We start from the raw sequence: 19,538 nt of genomic DNA, 5'->3' as shown, positions 1-19,538 counted from the left end.
GCAATCTTCATTCCAGAGAAAACCACCTGAGGCCTGATTAAAGGAACCAGAAAAATTCATCAGAAGACTAGTGAGACCAGATTAAAGGAGTGCAGACCCTGCAGCAACATCCTGATCCTTACCAGCAACCCAGCCCTTGAACCATTGCTATAAAACTCCTCACCAGATCCCCCTGGGTAGGGACACACAGTTTTTCAGGGAAGGAGCCCACTGTGTTCCCCTCTGCCTGGCAAAGAAATAAAGCTCTTCTTTTCGACTTCACCCAAAATTCTGTCTCCGTGATTTAATTCACCACCGGTGCACAGAGACTGAGTTTTCAGCAAAACTCCTAGTAAATGCACTTGTGGCAGAATTAGGTCTGAGACTTGCTTTCATCATAAAATTTCATGACCTAATGGTGGTGATATAATATGAACATTAACAGCAACAACAGGGATAGCACATCCTGTGTAATGGGCATACTTCCAACTGCTTTACACATATGAACTCATTTAATCCTCGTCGTATTTTATGAAAAAGCCACTTGTATTATCCCCAGTTTGCAGAAGGTTAAGTAGGGATCAAGAGGGAAGAAGTCAGTGGCTTTCACCCAATTCTAATTATTGGAGTTCTTTGGTAGCCAAAACAACAAAAAACTATGATCAATTCAAATAGCTGAGGTAAATTTACAACATACATGTAAAGCCGTGAGTACAGTGCCTAGTACATATACAGTAAGTGCTCAATAAATGTTTTATTGCTGTTGTTGCCAAATAACTTTACAACCTGGAGCATAATATTATTGAGTTTCAGTGTCTCAGCTTTCAAAATGACTCATATTGACATCAAAGAAATATTATGAAATGAAATTAAGCTACAGTCAAAAAAGATGTAGGGGCTTCCCTGGTGGCGCAGTGGTTGAGAGTCCGCCTGCCGATGCAGGGGACACAGGTTCGTGCCCCGGTCCGGGAAGATCCCACATGCCACGGAGCGGCTGGGCCCGTGAGCCATGGCCACTGAGCCTGCGCGTCCGGAGCCTGTGCTCCGCAACGGGAGAGGCCGCAACAGTGAGCGGCCCGCGTACCGCAAAAGATGTAAAATACAGATGATATGTAAATGCATGTTTTTCAGTCAACCCACGAGAACAGGGGAGAGCATAAGCACAGATAACATTGGCAATTCTTTATGGACTTTCCGGTGGCATTACTAATCTAAAGCTGGGCCAGTACAACAGAGTATAAGACAGTACAGAAACCCCCAAGAAATTCGGCATCAGTGGAAAAAAACAATAAGAGTAGATAGATGAGCCCCAAGCACAAAGTAGATAAATCGCCCCAAGGTAAGTGACATAGTGTAACAGGAAAGAATTACACAAGGAAGTTTGATACCACAGAATGTATCATCTTGAATTTTAAAAAGTCTATGGGTCGCCATATTTATTTGGTAGTATGTTTCTGTAATTTTGGACTGTCAGAACCACTACAACTGGAAAGGATTTACCACCAGTTTAACTTTTGAAAAGCCAGCTTTCCTCATTCATGAAATTAAAGAGTGGGACTGAATCTCCAACATCCCTCTTCTCTGTGAAATGTTATGTCTGTATGATTTTATCTCATTTAAAGATGAAGTTGACTTTACTATCAGCTAAGATAAACACTAATACAGCAATAGGTTTAAATTTGTTCCAGACAACAGATTAGAACAATATTCCCAGGATCAAAATCATCTGAAATCACTGAGGTTATTGCTAAATAGTTGAAAACTCCATTTTTTGGCTAAAATTAAGAGAAAGGGATTTTCTTATCCCATCAATGAAAATAGCTTTATTTTTCCTGCATATATAAACAATGCATGCTATTTTTTTTTAAGTTGCGAACAGAGCAATGAGATAAAAAGAAACCTGAGATAATCACTATTAACAATTTACTATCCTTTTATGTATCTCTTTATGGACATGGAAGATGTATAATGAACTGTTTCAGGTTCAACACTATCCATACATTTAAGGTGGCATAGCCAGGCACCATTCTGGAAGAAGGTAGGACATCCATTTCAGAGGCAAAACAATGCAGTAAAAAGAGATGGAACCAACTTGCTAAAAAATGGAAACTATTTCACTTGAATTAGGTTTTTTTGTTTTTTGCAACTAGGTAAATATCTTCATGTTATTTTCTACTTTCATTAATTCAAAAAGAGTACCACCAATGCCATCTTTCTCCAACACACCAGACCACTTAACATGCACCAAGTGAGAATCCCAAGCCTGCATTTCAGGGTTACAAAGACGGTCAATGAATTGCCTTACCACTGTGATCCAGGACAAAGTCATCTTGGGCGTAACGGAATTTTTCAGGTCCACATGCAATAAAAACATCATCATCACCAAAAAAGTCTTGCAGACAAGTAACCTAAAAAAAAAAAAAAAATCATGTCCAAGAAATAAATTAGCAACATTAGAAGTGAAACAAAAGTCAGCAGAATTAAATATATTTTCTAGCCTCACCTATACTACTGAGTCAGAATGAAAAACTATTTAATAGCACACATTTCCAAGCATTTCACCCTCCACAGAGCACTTCCACACAATGTCTCCTGACCGACCTCAGAACAACAAAACGAGGGGCTCCTAGCTGGCATCAATGTTCTGTTTACAAACAACAAAACGAGGGGCTCCTAGCTGGCATCAATGTTCTGTTTACAGGTGAAGTCAAGGTCATCCACAGGAGGCTCAGTGATATAGTCCAGGTTTCCCATTAACAGGTGGCAGGGCCTCCCTGGTGGCGCAGTGGTTAAGAGTCCGCCTGCCGATGCAGGGGATACGGGTTCGTGCCCCGGTCTGGGAGGATCCCATATGCCGCGGAGCGGCTGGGCCCGTGAGCCATGGCCGCTGGGCCTGCGCATCCGGAGCCTGTGCTCCGCAACGGGAGAGGCCACAACAGTGAGAGGCCCGCATACCGCAAAAAGAAAAAACAAACAAACAAACAGGTGGCAAAGCTGGGGCCGACCGAGGTCTCTGCTCCCAGTTTACTGGTCTACCCTTCTTCTCTCCTAGCAACTCCATGTCCCAGCCGAGTCACCTTGGGCATGGCCTCTCTGTACCTTTGGTACATTGCGCCTTAGGTTGTCCTGAGGATTAATATATGAAAACCGCTTGGAATGGGTGCCAGGCATATAGGTACTCAATGTGCTAATACTCACCTTCACCACCACCACCATCATTAAGATCAGAGGAAGACTTGCCATGAAGCTAATGATGGCCCTTCCAAGGCCCTGTACCTAAACGTAGGCTTAATTTCATATTCTTTTTTCACCCCGCCCTCCCCAATACTGTATCAGTGTCAGATCCCACAGAACCTGGACCCACCCCAGGGAGCACATTCATCCCTTCATCCCGGTGGTGACAAGAAGAACCATCTTCCAGGACTTTGGATATAAACAGGCTCCAATTTTACCTGGTGTTTTAATGGGATGTATGATAAGATTTCTTTTTAAAAAATTACTCCTCTCCCAATAATAATGCAGTTTAAAAAAAAAAATCAGTGCTCTAGTACTTGAAAGGATTGAGAACCTCAATAATTCCTTAAGCCTTCCTGATCACTATTTAGCCTTTTATTGAAAAAAAAATCTCAGTCTAGAGTTAGAAAAAAATGCTCTAGAGAGAAGATAGTGGATTATACACAATAAGTGGAACAGGTGTGGAAACTGCTCCAATCCCTCATCAAGCAAGATGTGGCTTCTGTACTTCACTGAAACTCAGCTCAGGTCACAGTGTGTTTAAGGCGTGTTTTAGTCAGCTTGGGCTGCTATAACAAATTACCATAGACGGGGTGGCTTAAATGACAGAAACTTAGTTCTCACGGTTCTGGAGGCTGGAAGTCTGAGATCAGGGTGCCAGCACGGTTGGGTTCTGGTGAGAACCCTCTTGCTGGTTTCATCACATGGAACGGTGGCGGGGTGGGGGTGGGGGTGGGGGACAACACAGGAGGAAGGCAGGTCTCTCCTGTCTCTTCTTATAAGGGCACTAATCCCATCATGGGGGCTCCACCCTCAAAACCTCATGCAACCCTACTTACCTCCCAAAGGCCCCACCTCTTAATAGCATCACATTGAAACCAAGCAGGACCCTGTAGGGCTGCTGGGCACAGATGCCTTTCTGTCCCCCATTTTCTTGTTTGTAGGGAACAGACTCCAGCCTCCATGACCTTCTCTGAGTTCCAAAGGGCAGATCTGAACAGATGCTAATCAAGGGAGGAGCAGCCAAAAAACCACCAGAGGCCAGATTAAAGGAACCAGAGAAGCTCATCAAGAAATTACCGGAGATCAGAGTAAAGGAGCGCAGGCCCTGCACACCCTGATCTTATCAGCAGCCCCACCCTTGAACTACTGCTATAAACCTCCACATCAAATCCTCCCAGGTGGGGACACACAGTTTTTAGGGGCAGGACCCCACCGTGTCCCCCTTTGCCTGGCAAAGCAATAAAGCTATTCTTTTCTACTTCACCCAAAACTCTGTCTCTGAGATTTGATTCGGGGCCGGTGTACAGAGGTCGAGCTTTCGGCATCAACACTGGGGGTTAGGGGTCCAAGATATGAATTTTGGGGAGACACAAACATGCAGTTCATAATAGAAGGATAACATTTTTCACCATCCCTGTGAAAAGTGTTTCTCTTCATCTCAGGTGGCAATCACACGTTCATCCTTGCTGGGATCCTGGGAGTCATCCTTTCCTCCCTTCTTCACCAATCCCTCACGTCATTTTTCCTTCCTACACGGCTTCCAAATATTTCTATCCCTACTCCTTGGTTCAGCTCTCACTTTCTCTTGCCTGGGCGCCTGCCACTGTCTAGTAACAGGCTTTCTAACTCCAGTCTTTACTGCTCCCCCCGTTCCAGTCATCACTGTTCTCACACGTGTGGAAATAAATGAAGACCATGTGGGCACATGCAGTCTCTTAAGGTGCCAGGGTGCCCACACCACTCACAGTGCTCACCGACCTCCTTCCTTGACAAGATAATGCTCCTTCACAGGGCACACAAGACTGACCCTGCCTGAGCCTCCAACCTCGTCTTTGCCATTTCGTCTGCACACCTGTTCCTCAGCCACATCATGACTTCTCTGGGTTCCCTACCTGTATGGTGCTGGTGTTTCTTTTTTGTTAAACAGCGTTATTGAAACATAATTCATAAACCATACAATTCACTCATGTAAAGCACAGAATTCAATGGGTTTTGGTATATTCAGAGTTCTGCAACCATCACTACAATCTATTTGAGAATATTTTCATCATCTAAAAAGAAACCCCCAGGCCCATTACCATTCACTCCTCATGCCCCCATCTCCTCATTCCTAAGCACCCATAATCTACTTTCTGATTCTATGGATTTGCCTATTCTGGACATTTTATATAAATCAAATCATACAATATGTAGCATTCTGCAACTGGCTTCTTTCACTTAGCATGTTTTTAAGGTTCATACGTGTTGTAGCACATATTAGGACTTCATTCCTTTCTGTGGCTGAGTAATATTCGGTTGTATGGATATATATACCCCATCTTGTTTATGCATTCATCAGTTAATGGACATTTGAGTAATTTCTACTTCAGTGCTGGTTCTTACTACTCTATTTTCCCCCGTGCTGTTTCTCAGCCTGAAGTGGTCTTTCTGACCACTCTTTGGTGCCGTGACCTCCAGGTAGGCAATGATATTTCTGATTCATCATTCCCTAGGGTCTAGAATTCTGGCTTTGGTGGATGCTTAATACATGTCTGTTGAATGAACTGCGGCTTGGTATGCAGCTGCTCCTGTTGGAATTGAGTTCTCAGACACAGAGGAACTTCTCTGGGGTGAGTGGTGTCACAGATGCAATCTCCACTGCCATCTCCACCACCATCACTTAATGCAAGACTTACAGAATTTAGGCATCACTTAACCTCTCAGAATTGTCTCTCTGTGCTGCGTATGTGTGACCTCATTAATCCCTACATCATCCCCGAGGTTGATACTATTATCACTCCTCATTTACAAACAAGAAAACAACCTGCCCCCACACAGGTCATGAACACAAGCACAGGAATTTAGACACAGGTCCTCCACATCTATATCTCTGCTTTAAACTTAACACCATGGTGTCATGTACACACTGCTATATTTAAAATGGATAATCAAAAAGGACCTACTGTATAGCACAGGGAACTCTGCTCAATATTATGCAACTAAATGAGAAAATAATTTGAAAAAGAATAGATACATGTATAACAACGACTTTGCTGTACACCTGAAACTATCACAACATTGTTAATCAACTATAGTCCAATATAAGATAAAAAGTTAAAATAAATAAATAAATAAACTTAACACCATGGTGCCTCCCCTTATGTGGAATCCCAGAGTTCATCTTTCTACTTTTATCTCTCTTTTTTTTTTTTTTTTTTTGCCAAGCTGCACAGCATGCAGGATCTAACCGCAACCAGGGATCGAAACCCACGCCCCCTGCAGTGGGAGTGCAGAGTCTTAACCACTGGACCACCAGGGAAGTCCTTTTCTACTTTTATAGTTCTTACCACATTCCACCTTGCTTTATAGTCATTTATATCTCTCATATCTCCCACTATTTTGTTTTTTACACACATACATTTAATAAATGGTTCTTAAATGGAACTGAATCCAGTTCTACTTTCTTGGCCAAATAAAACAGACATCTACCAAAGTTTAATCCATTTTTTAAAAAAATCAACATTTCATTTGTTTTTGTAATCAATTTAGCATGAAAAAATGACAACTGAATTTTCTAAAATATACCTGTATGAATGTCTGTTTGAAAAGTCAATTAATTTTTAATTGATTTTATTACCAGAAAACATTTCATCTGGCACTAAATTAGTTGGTATTTGAGTAGAATAAATGCCAAAGTGAATAATTAAGTTGCCTATTTTGTGGAATAAAGGTATTTATCAAGTCGAAGGAATATAACAGATCAAAAGGTGGTTTATTCCCCCTCCCCCAGCCGTTCTGTTTATTGATAGCTCTTCCTAACCAATTGTTTAATGATTTCACCTGTCAGTATAAGTTTGGCTTTCCAAACATGGTTTGCATAAGATGTCTGCATCCCTTTAATTCAGATTCTAGCCATTAAGTACATATCTGGTTAAACAGTTAACCAAATTATATAATTAGCAATTGGTTCAGATTACTTCAAATAAGTCACCACTACTCTCAAGAAATGATAGGTGTCATATAAATAAATGATAAACTGAGATAAGCAAACATGCATTTTGGCTAATTTTATTTTATTAACGTACTCAGGATACCAACATACCTCATAAAATATTAAACAACTCCTGTTTTCATTCATTCAACAAATTTGTATTGAGAACTTATGTGCCAGGCACCACGCTAGGTGCTACAGAAACATCAATAAAACAAAACGAAACAAACAACAACAGAAAAAAAACAGAGCGAGAAAGAAATCCTTGCCCTCATGAAGCCAGTGTGAGTTGACACAGGATAAAAATGCATAAGTAAATGTATGCAATGTCAAAAGGTGATAAGTGCTACAGAGAAAGAAAACAAGGATGGGGAATAGTGAATGCAGGGTATGGGTGCTGCAATACTAAACAGCTTCACTGCAAAGGTAGCATTTGAACAAAATATTAAGAGAGGTGAGGGAGAAGCTGCATGAATGTCTAGGGATGGAGGTGGGAGGGCAGTGTTCCAGGAAACAGAAGAGAATATTCAAAAGCCTTGGCATGGTCACGGGAAACAGTCCTGGAGCACAGTTAGACGGGGAACAGTCATTGCAGGACAGCAGGACAGCAGGTCAGCAAGGTGAGGGAGGCAAGCAGATGGGGTAGGGCTTTGTCAGCTGCTGGTCAGGACTTTGGCTTTCCTCTGGGTGAGATGGGAAACCACTAGAGGCTTTGGAGCAGAGGACGGCACAACGTGACTTACTTCGAACAGGATACACGGCGCTCAGACCAGACTCTAAAAGGGCAAGCACAGATGGCAGCGTAGTTGGAGGCTATTGCTACTCAGGCAATGAGGGTGGCCTGTGCCAGGAGTGGATGGGATGAGAAGGCTACGGGGACCCGAGAGAAGAGAGAAGAATGTGATGGCTCAGGGTTTTTGGCTTGAGCCACTAAAAGGATGGGCCTGTCATTAACTCTCATGGAAGAGTACAAGGTAAAGGGCAAGGCTGGTGGTGGCGAGGATGCCCACGCATTTAGATTTGGCATGTGAACTGCGAAATGCCTATTAAACATCCAGGTGGAGGTGTTGGGTGGAAAGTGGGATATAAACACATCTGAATTTCATGAGCGAGATCTAGCCTGGAGATACAAATTTGGGACTCACCGGCATATGAATGGTATTTAAAATCTTGAGCTCAATTACAGCAATTAATGCACAGAGGGAAGCGGTGTAAGCCCTGAGCTCCGAAACCCAGCTGCTTTACAAGGTCAGGGAGAAGAAGCAAAAACAGCGAAGAAGACTGAAAGGGAACAGTCAGTGGGGGAGGAAGAAAAGCGAGTGCTTGTAGTTTGCTGGAAACCAAGCTAAGAAAGTGTTTCAAGGAGGAGGAGCCATCAGCTGAGTCAGTGTTACTGACAGGCCCTGTACGATGAAGACTGAGAAGTGACCAGTGAATTGAGCAACAAGGAGATCGCTGGTTCTGAAGATCAGAAGTAGTTTTGGTGCAGTGGTTGAAAAGAAAGTCTACTTGCAGCACCTTTCACAGAGGACAGGAGAAGAACTGGAGACAGTGAATGCAGACAACTTTTTCAGGGAGCTGCGACTGGAAGAGTGGAGCAGTGTGGAGATGGCAGAAAGAAGCAGGGAGTCCACGGTCAAGGGAGCTTGTTTTCAAGATGAGAGAGAGAACACAAGTTACTACGCTGTTGAAAGGATCTAGTAGGACAAACATGGTGAGGCAAGAAAGGGGATTGCTAGAGCTTCCTCGCTCTGTGAGAGGGCATGGGATCAGTGTGCAGGTGGAAGGGCTCCACTTGCATGAGACTGTGGTCAGTCTCTGGCAATAAAGAGAACCAGGTGGAAGCTGCTGGTGGGGGGACATGTGGTGGGGGTGGGAGAGCTGGTGGATTGCTTCCTGCTTCACTGAGAAAGCTTGAAGCAAAGTCATCAGCTCAAAGTGAGGCAGGGGCCGGGGGTGGGGGAAAGAGGAAGTACAGCAGACTTGTGGAGAAAAAAAAAAGGTGTGGAATTGCAACCTGTGATTGTGGGGAGAATGAATGGGGAGGGAAATATGACATGCCTGCAGGCAGCAATAGGGGCGCATTCAGGGTCCCACAGCCTGCATAACAGACATTCTTGGTTCTAAAACTAGAAAGCAGCTACCCAGCCGATACAGTGTTTTAGAAAAATCTAACCCTTTTAAGCTGGAATTGTTACTGTTTCATGGGGTTGCACCTGACCGGTCAATAGAAGAAAATCGACAGGAACACAGATGATGCAAAAACCTAGATTCCACCGATAATGAGTAAATAAGGAATGAATGGGAACTTCTCTCTCGCTGCTGCTGCTGCTGATTTAAAATACAAGTCTCTGTTCATATTTTTCACAGTGTAAACATGGACTGTTATGCACTGTCATTCCTATGTTTAACTAAACCGTAAACCTAAAACACGCTACAAACAGAACGCCAGAGGCAGAGATGCAAGTTGATGAGCATGATTAAAGGTGAGCTAAAAAACTAACAGGCACAGAAGAATGAGCAGATTTCAGTTCTGTTCCTACTTTCATTGTACAGGATAATTCACGTATGGTATTGCTTAAACTACAGATGTCCGTGCAGGAAGCACAGGCTCAGGACAAGCTTTTCTGGGAGGAGAGGACCACCGTGCTGCACCTCCTCCCTTTCATACAGGTGGGACCTTGGGGAGATACTTAACCTCTTGGAGGCTCATTTCTCTGTCCACAAAACGGGCAGCAGACCAGTTTCATCTCTTCTTTAAGGGAAAAATGTGATAGTACGTGAAAGGAGCTGGTACATGTTATTTCTTCATTTTCATTAATTCACGACCTCAAATGTTTTTTTAAAAATTTAACTTAATGGGGGCTTCCCTGGTGGCGCAGTGGTTGAGAGTCTGCCTGCCGATGCAGGGGACATGGGTTCATGCCCTGGTCAGGGAAGATCCCACATGCCGCGGAGCGGCTGGGCCCGTGAGCCATGGCCGCTGAGCCTGCGCGTCCGGAGCCTGTGCTCCGCAACGGGAGAGGCCACAACAGTGAGAGGCCCGCGTATGGCAAAAAAAAAAAAAAAAAAAAAAAAAAAAAAATTTAACTTAATGGATAATCTTTTAAGTATACACACAAAAAAAATAATACATGCTCTCCTACAAGTTCAATAAATTAGATATTCTCCGAGAAAAAGAACCACTGACAACTTGGAAAGCTGCCACTGATGGTCTTCACTTGTGGAAAAATCACTGCCTCCCAAATTAAGATATCTTAAGCTCCCAGAAATTCTACACAAAAATGTGATTCATGTAATATACAATAAACACATATAGGTATACATATGACATGTAAAATATATATAAATGTTTATATGCATATATTAAAAAATGTTTCTACCAACAGCTCCCTAGAATAATTACAAACGAGAAAAAGAATTAAATGTAATATATCAAAGCAAAGCATTGGCTTATATCTATGTATGTAAGCTATACCTATAAATGTCAACATTTTTGGATAATATAAAGACAGAACTGTCAGCATATCAATCTAATTTTATGCCAAAATTATATTTGTGTAATACTAGGCCTCCATGTAATGCAGTCATTACTTGCCCATGCTTAAATTTCACAAGCATATGGGACCACATATTTAATTATTCTTCATAGTGCCCCAAACTCAGTTGATACTTTTCAAAGAAAACGTCTGAGGGACCTCCCTGGTGGTCCAGTGGGTAAGACTCCACGCTCCCATGCCACAACTAAAGATCCCACGAGCTGCAGCTAAGACCGGGTGCAGCCTAAATAAATAAATATATATATATATATATTTTTTAAAATCTGATAAAATGCTCAGGGTCTGATGTAAGCTAAAATAACTCTCTCTCACCAATGGAAGCCACATTAATTTACTACTCTATATTCAATCTAACATGAATCATGTCCCTACTATATGCCAGGCATAAACAAAAGACAAGAAGCACACAGTCTAGTGGTGGAGATGAACAAGAATAGTAGTAAGTACCATCAAAACGTTACAATAGGGCTTCCCTGGTGGCTCAGCGGTTGAGAGTCCGCCTGCCGAATAGTAGTCATCAAAACGTTACAATAAGAGAATGCTGTAATAGAAGAACACCCAAAAGAAATAAGTTGATGAAAAACAGCATCCCGTAAAATATTTAATACCTTTAGAGTATTTCATATGTTTGGACACTTAGATAACTCTACCTTTTATAGTTTTTTTAAACAGATTTCTTGTTCTTCAACTCTGGTGGTCTGTTTGCTCCTTTTATCATACATTTTTAAAACTGGCATTTAGCACTGAGTTATGGGCCATGTCACTAAACCTGACTCAGAAAAAAACATGTCAATACCTTGAATAATGTCTCAAAGTCATTCCTAACGGGGTGAGGAAAAGCGTATCCGTTTAGAAGCCCTCTTACGGTTTGCTTCTCCATTCTTTTCTCCATGCAAGAACCTCCTCACGAATAATGGATGCTCTGTGGCTTACGAAAGCGAGCTACACACACGAGGGGAAAATAATAATTCTGCTAAGGTACAAAATTAAAGCCATCAGCAGGCTCTAAGGGGGGAACATCAGACTGAGAAATAATGTATCTACAGGAGCATATCTGAGTTTTCCAAATGAATGTGGGCCATTTAAAAACAGTAATTTTTCTATCCTTCAGTCGACAGATTAATTAGATCAGGGTAAAAAGTTGGCAGCCATAATTCCAGTGCTAGTTCTTAATAGACTGCCCCAACCACTTTTTTTTTTTCTTTCTCTGTTTGGTCTCTGTCATAGCATACAGAAACAATGGGCTTGAGGTCTGATAAAATTACTATGCATGTATTAGGAGCATAATAAACCTTTTCCCCCAAAGAAAAAAGGTGGAGGACACAGAGATGTCATCCTGCCTGGACACTTGCTTTCTGAACTACAGAAGGTCTCCATTTCCTGACCCCCTAGCACTCTGGAAATCTTGTGTTTCTTACCCTTTCCAGAGTTACAAAGGAGTTGTTGGTAAAGCAGGCTGGATTTCTCTAAGATCACTTCCTACTACAAAGTTGTATAGTCTAAGTATTTTAGTTTTTAAGAAAAGCTTATTTATATTTTAGGACAATGCTTTCAGAAAAGTTAAGTGCATTTTTCTGTGAGAGAAAAAAAGGAACACTATTATAAGTGGGTAAACAGCAATGTCCACCTGGGATTTCTTTCTGTTCGTTTCAGCTTCACGTTTCCTCAGAGAAATCGTCGACAGCGCAATCTTCATGCCCTCCAAATCCAGGTGTTGCCTCAATACTTACTTACTCTGTAATCTGCCCAACACAGATAACTATCAATGAGGCAACTGCCTGGTTTTTGTTCCTGGACCTCTTACCAGAGTGCAAGTTCCACACATGTCGGATCATTGTCTTGGGCATCACTAGAATTCTAGCATAGTATCAACACATAGCACCTAGCGTGTAGGATCTGTTCAGTAAATTTCTGTGGAATTAATGAAATGCCCTGAGTCCCTTTTCTTCCAGGTAGCCCTTCCTAGAGGCTCCATCTCACACTCTTTCTATGAATCCTTATCAACCCATTATCATGCAAGGTAGTCTTTGTTCCCAGATTTACGATGTTAGTTTTCTATGCCAACATAATCTATAAACACTTTGATCACACCAGTCAACCCCTTAGCTCCTTATAGGAGGTATTCAGCAAATACTTGGTAATCAAATTTTGGCTCCGGATACCTTAAAATACTCATCTTAGATCATGTAAGCCCTTTCAGGAATTAAATCTCCTCATGATTTTAGAGTGATTTGAGAAAACCTGCTTATGAACTCTACTACTGCAACCACTTGGTAGAGGAAAGCATTTGCAATTAAACTTGCCATTTGGTGCCATTCAAAAATACGTGGGCTTCTATCAAATAAGGATCCCGTGAGACACTTTCGAAGCCTATTTTATGGAAAATCTCCAAGGCCTGATAAAAATGCCAAACAAACATCACTGGATCTCAGTGACAGACTAGTTTAAACTAACATCAACTTATCTAAATAGAGTCAGGGTCAAAATCTTAGCCCCTTTGAAATGTCTACCTTTTGGAGCAAGGATCGCACTTTATCACAGGAATAATGTTGGAATATATGGGTTTTCTTTCATTTTAACTGTGTGTGTATAGGAAAGAAAGAGGGAGAGGGAGAGAGAGAGAGAGAGAACAAACGTCCACGGTTCCTGTTGAAATCAAATGCTTTCACTATCAGAGTTCAGCTTTGAAAGGTGGCCTCTACAGAAGAGTAGTTAGGCAGCAACATGTTTTTCTAACTTACTTCTAAAGAGGATTTGAAGGAGCTCCAGAAAGAAAATCCAGTAAGTGGCTTATATTTGAAACTAAAATTATTATATAGGCTTTTAATGGAATTGCATCGATACCCTTGCTTTTGTTTTTTCCTAAGAAATGGTCACATTACAAGTCATAAACTGCCAAAAGAGAACTGCCTTTTGAACCCCCCATAGACTATTGTACCATAATTTTTCTATCATGTAAACAAACAGAAACATAACTTTTTTTAATATTTAAAAAATCCAAAGAACAATTTTAATATACAATAAAGGATAAGCCTAATATTATAACTGCCTGAGCCATTACCTTCCTGTTTCTATTGCTAGCCGGGGACACTTTTTTTTTTTTTTTTCATACACTGCCCTTATAGATACTTGAAAGCTATAAATTCAGCAGATTGACTTCACCGTAACTAGCATTATCCCAGACACACACCACTACCGCTGCTACCATCACTCTTTTTTTTTTTTTTTTTTTAACCAGTTCTATCTCTGGAATATAAGTTCGGTTTAAAATGAACAGGGAAATCATACCTGAAATAAAGAAATAAAATAAGTCACTTGGTTCTTCCAAAATGCTAGAAACAACAACCAGAAAAATAAATTCACAGGTCAGTCAGCAGGGGCTGGGATTCTCCCCATTTCTTTACCCTCTACCGAGAATACAATCAGCATAAATAGCCTGCTTTGTTCCCAGTAAATGCTGGCTAGCCTGCAGTCAGGGAAGGACTCCTTTCTACAACAAAAAAGAAAGCTACTTAGAATAGCAATGTTTTTCAGCTTCCCGTAAAACCATTCAGCCGGCACCCACCAACCAAGTGGCTGCCATGGAAACAGAACTGAAGCTAAAAGATGACGGTACTTACAGTAAAGGGCTTCTCAGCGGCATCTGCAGACAACTCTCTACATTTAGTTTGCTTTCATTTAAAAATACTGGACCTAACCTTCCTTTTCTCACTGTGGCCTCCCCATAATAATGAGGATTCTCCAATCAAGACTAATCATAGAATCCTGAGGCCAAAGATTTGTTTCAGGAAGAAACCTTGAAAAGATCTTGAAAAATTCAGAGATAGTTAGCTACAAAACGTTATTCTGGGAGGAGAGACAATGATCACTCTTCCTATAATGGAAATGATTTCTAAACGGACCCTCTGACTGCCCCCCACTGAGGGCCCCAGTCTTAATTCCTACAGGAAAAAAAAAAAGTTTCAAACCTACTCCAGAGCTTTCCACCAAGGGAAAGAGGCTGGAGCAAAATTTTAGAAGAATTCAGGTGAAGAAGTCAGAAGAAATTTATTAAGCCAACCATCATGAGTTTTCCTCTAATTCTGAAGTGGGAGCCAAATGTTTTCAAGCAGATGTGACTAGAACTTTGCATCCATGTTCCCTAGCACTCGGGCATCTTCCAACAATAAACCAACAATGAAATCATAAGTGTTACAGAAGAGGCAGCTGAGAACCAAAATGAAGGTGGCAATTTTCTAATCCAAATTTTTCTGTTTCCAACAGAAAGTGAAAGAGAACAAGCACCCATGGCACACTCACCTTCACACTGTACACCACGAATCTCTCATTTACACATCAAGTTCATTGAACCCCCAGAACAACCCTGTGAAGCAGGAGCGACTTTTCCAATTTTACAAAAAAAGAAACAAAGGCTCAAAGAGGTTAAGTAACTTGATCAAGGTCACACAGCCAGTGAGGGAGGAGCTGAGATTTGAACTCTGCCTGTCTGACTTGGAATGTATCCTTTGTACTTGACCACACACTGTCTCCCTAAAGAAGAAAACAGTGTGATTTACAATCTATGAAAATGGCATAAGAGAGTTTATAGAGATAAGTCAGAGAAGTTTTCATACTTGTCTAAAACCCAAGTAACCAGACCATTTTTCTATGTCATATTTTTATGAAGTAAATGAATAGCAACTATGTAAGTGTATATCTAGGATTTTTTTTTTTTTTTTTTTTTTAAGGATCAACTTCTAAGTAATGCCATAAGGTCAGTCCAAGTTCGGGCCAACCTCCTATACTTTAGGGAATACTGAATATATTCTGAAATTGATATCTTCAAACAAACTGGCTAACTCTTACTAAAAACAAATTACAAGCACAAGTTGGAATCATATGGTTTTTAGAATAGGACTCCATTTGCTGCCAGACTGGAGATTCTTAGAGTATAATATGTAGGAAGAAATATTGTGACCTTTAAGATTTTAACATAAAGGCAAAACCTGCAACACTTCCCAGAAATTCATCCTCTGCATAGTTTAGCATATGGTAAGCACATTCAGGTAGTAAAGACCCTTGGAATCAAGACTAAGAGAACCATTAGTGAAAGGGGTATGGAAAAACCTGGTCAGTTAATTCCATACTTATTCTGGAAAACACCAACCAACCATTCAGCACTATCAGAGCAAACACCATTACATGCTCTGATGTAGTAGGGCTATTTAGGTTTGTAGGAAAATCATCCCTATCTTTATTTTTTTAATAGTTTTTTTTTTTCTTTTTTGGTTGTGCCCTGCAGCTTGTGGGATCTTAGTTCCTCAACAAGGGATAGAATCCAGACCCTCGGCAGTGAAAGCACGGGGTCCTAATCACTGGACCGTTGAGGAATTCTCCTTATCTTTAAAAAATGAATCATATCTGTTTTTTATGTTTCTTTCATCTTTTTTAAAAATTAATTTATTTATTTGTTTTTATTTTTGGCTGTGTTGGGTCTTTGCTGCTGCGCGCGGGCTTTCTCTAGTTGCAGTGAGCGGGGGCTACTCTTCATTGCAGTGCACGGGCTTCTCATTGTCGTGGCTTCTCTTGTTGCAGAGCACGGGCTCTAGGAGTGTGGGTTTCAGTAGTTGTGGCATGAGGGCTTCAGTAGTTGTGGCTCACGGGCTCTAGGAGTGTGGGCTTCAGTAGTTGTGGCACATGGGCTTAGTTGCTCCACGGCATGTGGGATCTTCCCGGACCAGGGATCAAACCTGTGTCCCCTGCATTGGCAGCCGGATTCTTAACCACTGTGCCACCAGGAAAGTCCTGTTTCTTTTATCTTTTTTTTTTTTTTTTTTAAAGAAGATGTTGGGGGTAGGAGTTTATTAATCAACTTATTTATTTTTGCTGTGTTGGGTCTTCATTTCTGTGCGAGGGCTTTCTCTAGTTGTGGCAAGCGGGGGCCACTCTTCATCGCGGTGCGCGGGCCTCTCACTATCATGGCCTCTCTTGTTGCGGAGCATAGGCTCCAGATGCGCAGGCTCAGTAGCTGTGGCTCACGGGCCTAGTTGCTCCGCGGCATGTGGGATCCTCCCAGACCAGGGCTTGAACCTGTGTCCCCTACATTAGCAGGCAGATTCTCAACCACTGCGCCACCAGGGAAGCCCGTGTTTCTTTTATCTTAATAAAGTTATTTTCCTCCTCCCTTGCCATCATGCTCTGAACCTTCACTTCCTGTATCAGAAGGACGACCCCAACTTCTCTTTTAGCAGCCCCTCTGCCCACTTCTAATTTGCTGTATTTAACGTTCAGGAGAGCTAACTTAGGTTTTGTGAACCAGTGTAAAGGAAGAGTAAACTGGGCGAGAACTAGAGGCTTTGTTTGGAAGGAAAGAAACTTTAGTGCCCAAATTTTACACCGTCTAATGACAAAGTTCCCTTTGTATATTTCCTAGTTTTAAGCTATGGTCCAGCCTGCTGAGTAGGCTAGATTTGAGTCCAGAATAAGTAGGCAGTCCTGTGCTGCAGAAACCTTAAGATGTTACTTTCTATAGCTACACCTATTTTCACCATGACAAGGAATCAAAATTTTCATTTTCAAACCAACATCAATCCTACATGAAAAGCAATGAGAAAATTTTTTCCAACACAGTCTTCTTAGCAGAGGGAAGTCTCACTTTTACAGCCGAGAAATCCTCTGAATAAGTTATATGCCTGGGGCTATTTAGAAATGGAAAGCATGCCATCCGTTTGAATCATTTAGGGCAACACTTTTAAAACGAAAGCGATATTGGCAGAGGCAAATACCACAATTAGATTTTCCTGTTTAAAAGGCACCTGTTCCTGAACCACAGCCAAGACTTGTTACACTAACATATACATAACTGATTTGCAAGTTGTTAGAACAAGTCCTTAGTTTAGGAGGACTTACAGCAAGATAGGCAGCAGTCAGAGTCATCAAAGTTTATCAAAGATACAAACACCCACAGAAGAGTTGTATCTATTGACTGTGCACTGCTACTCCCATTTGTGTGAAACTTTAGAAGGAAGGTAGAAAAATCTTTTTGTTACTTTTTCATTTTAAGGTAATTGAATATATTTAGGACCTAAGAGTAATGTTCAGCCCCCAGAGTTAACAAATGTTATTTGGTTATTTGGTCATGTTGGCCTCAGATCCCTTTAATATATGGAAATAAAACATAAGTTAAAATCTCTTTTGTTTCTGGTCCCAAGCCCCATCCCCCTCCCTCTTGCCTGCCTTTCCTCTCCACCGCCCCAGGAAAATATTATGACGTATTTAGCCTGGGTCCTTCCAAGCCATGTTTTTAGACTTTGTATCATAGACAACCAGCAATATTGTTCAGTATGCTGTAAAAACTTTATGTAAGTTATAGCATACTAAATACATCATCCTGCAATTTGCTTTTTTCATCTGGTATTGATTTTCAAATCTAGCCAGGCCTTAGTTTTTCTTATTCTTTTTTTCTTTTAGCTCATTAATCCTTTCCTAAAGTTTTTGTTTTTAAAAGGTTATCATTGTACCATTTAACATTACTATTTTTGATTGCAAAGATAAATTGTACATACCCTCAAAACTTTCAAAGTCTTTCAGATAAATGCCTATTTTCTCAGACTGTTCATTTCAGTTTATATATTATAACCATTAGGGTGACCAAGTAAGTTCCCAGATAGAATAACAGATGTGTGAGTCAATTCCTTCTTTGCCCACAGACTTCATCTCCAACTATGAGAAAGGAATGTGCAGCAAATGCTTGACATTTAGGTCTAGAGACTTAGGCATAACTGTTATTCCAAGAACAGGGTTTCTTGACACCAAAGGAGTATAAACTCTGGAAAAAAAAGAATTTTTAAATTACTAAAACTTAAAATTATTCATGACAGGGCTATATCTAAGCTTTCAGAAAAGAAAAGTCTGCAAGATGACTTAAAAGTACTAATTCATAGGAATAGATCCTTCCAAAAGACAAAGCAAAGAAAGAAAAAAACAAAATCATATGTCAGATTTATTGTACACTATAACACAAGACAGGTTTTAAAGGCACAGGAAAACTTCTGTTTCACAGGGAATGCATAAAAGGAATCCCTCCCTGAAGAGTTCCAAAAGCTGGGAAATACTGATGAACTGTATGCATGTAGAACTTATCTTTTTCTTGCATCCAGAGAGATGATATCCTTTCAAAGAAACATCTTTGTATTTTTTTGCAGATCTCCAGGGGTGTCAGTTAAACTGGGACTGGGACCAGCGAGTAAGGGAAGTTGTCTGTAAGCATTTATCATCAAGTTATATGGCTTGCATGGGGAGCCAGCTGTCTTAAATAACCATCCCCTCCCTGGGGCCACAAGTCTGGGCAAGAATGCTACTCATGTCAGAAACTCATGTCATGAGATTAGATTTGAATGGAAAAGCAAAGGGAACGTGGTCTCTTTTCTCCATCTGGGATTGATTATTCCCTTCCCAACAAGGAGGCTGTTATTTAGCCTGAAAAGAAGAGCCTCCTTCCTTCTGGGCCATTTTCCGATCCATCGTGGCACCTGAGTGACTTAAAGAATACCCTGACTCACCACGGCTTTAAGGCCGCTCAGCCTCTCTCCAGGAAGACGTTTTGGTACATTATTTCTCCATCAATAGCAACAGAAGTTATCCTTAAATTCTTGTGGTGTGGCAAGGTACTTTGGAAACCTAAGCAGGTGGCTGAGGCCAGATGGAATATCAAGATGGGGGCTTAGGTAGGTCGGCATGAGCTTGGAGCAGCGAGGAGGATGGGGCACCTGGAGACTGTGTCTATCTTTCTCCATATTGTACCCAGAGCAGCA

General features: G+C 41.2%; 1 protein-coding gene across 11 annotated transcripts in view; it reads right to left on the bottom strand.

Moving 5' to 3' along the window:
* The window catches only part of DCLK2 (doublecortin like kinase 2), a 170,615-nt gene that overhangs the window by 67,113 nt on the left and 83,964 nt on the right, over positions 1-19,538 (bottom strand). For all 11 annotated transcript variants that reach the window (XR_009534088.1, XR_009534089.1, XR_009534091.1 and 8 more), the window contains exon 3: positions 2,285-2,387. Coding sequence is in view for 7 of the 11 variants with exons in the window: in XM_060116201.1 (XP_059972184.1) it covers positions 2,285-2,387 (103 nt within the window). In the remaining 4 variants the exon portion in view is untranslated. The remainder of the gene's footprint in view (positions 1-2,284; positions 2,388-19,538) is intronic.

Source organism: Mesoplodon densirostris, chromosome 1 (genome assembly GCF_025265405.1).
Source record: "Mesoplodon densirostris isolate mMesDen1 chromosome 1, mMesDen1 primary haplotype, whole genome shotgun sequence".
Lineage (NCBI taxonomy): Eukaryota > Metazoa > Chordata > Mammalia > Artiodactyla > Ziphiidae > Mesoplodon > Mesoplodon densirostris.
The sequence above is the reverse complement of the archived record's forward strand: the minus strand, read 5'-3'. Positions and strand labels throughout refer to the sequence as shown.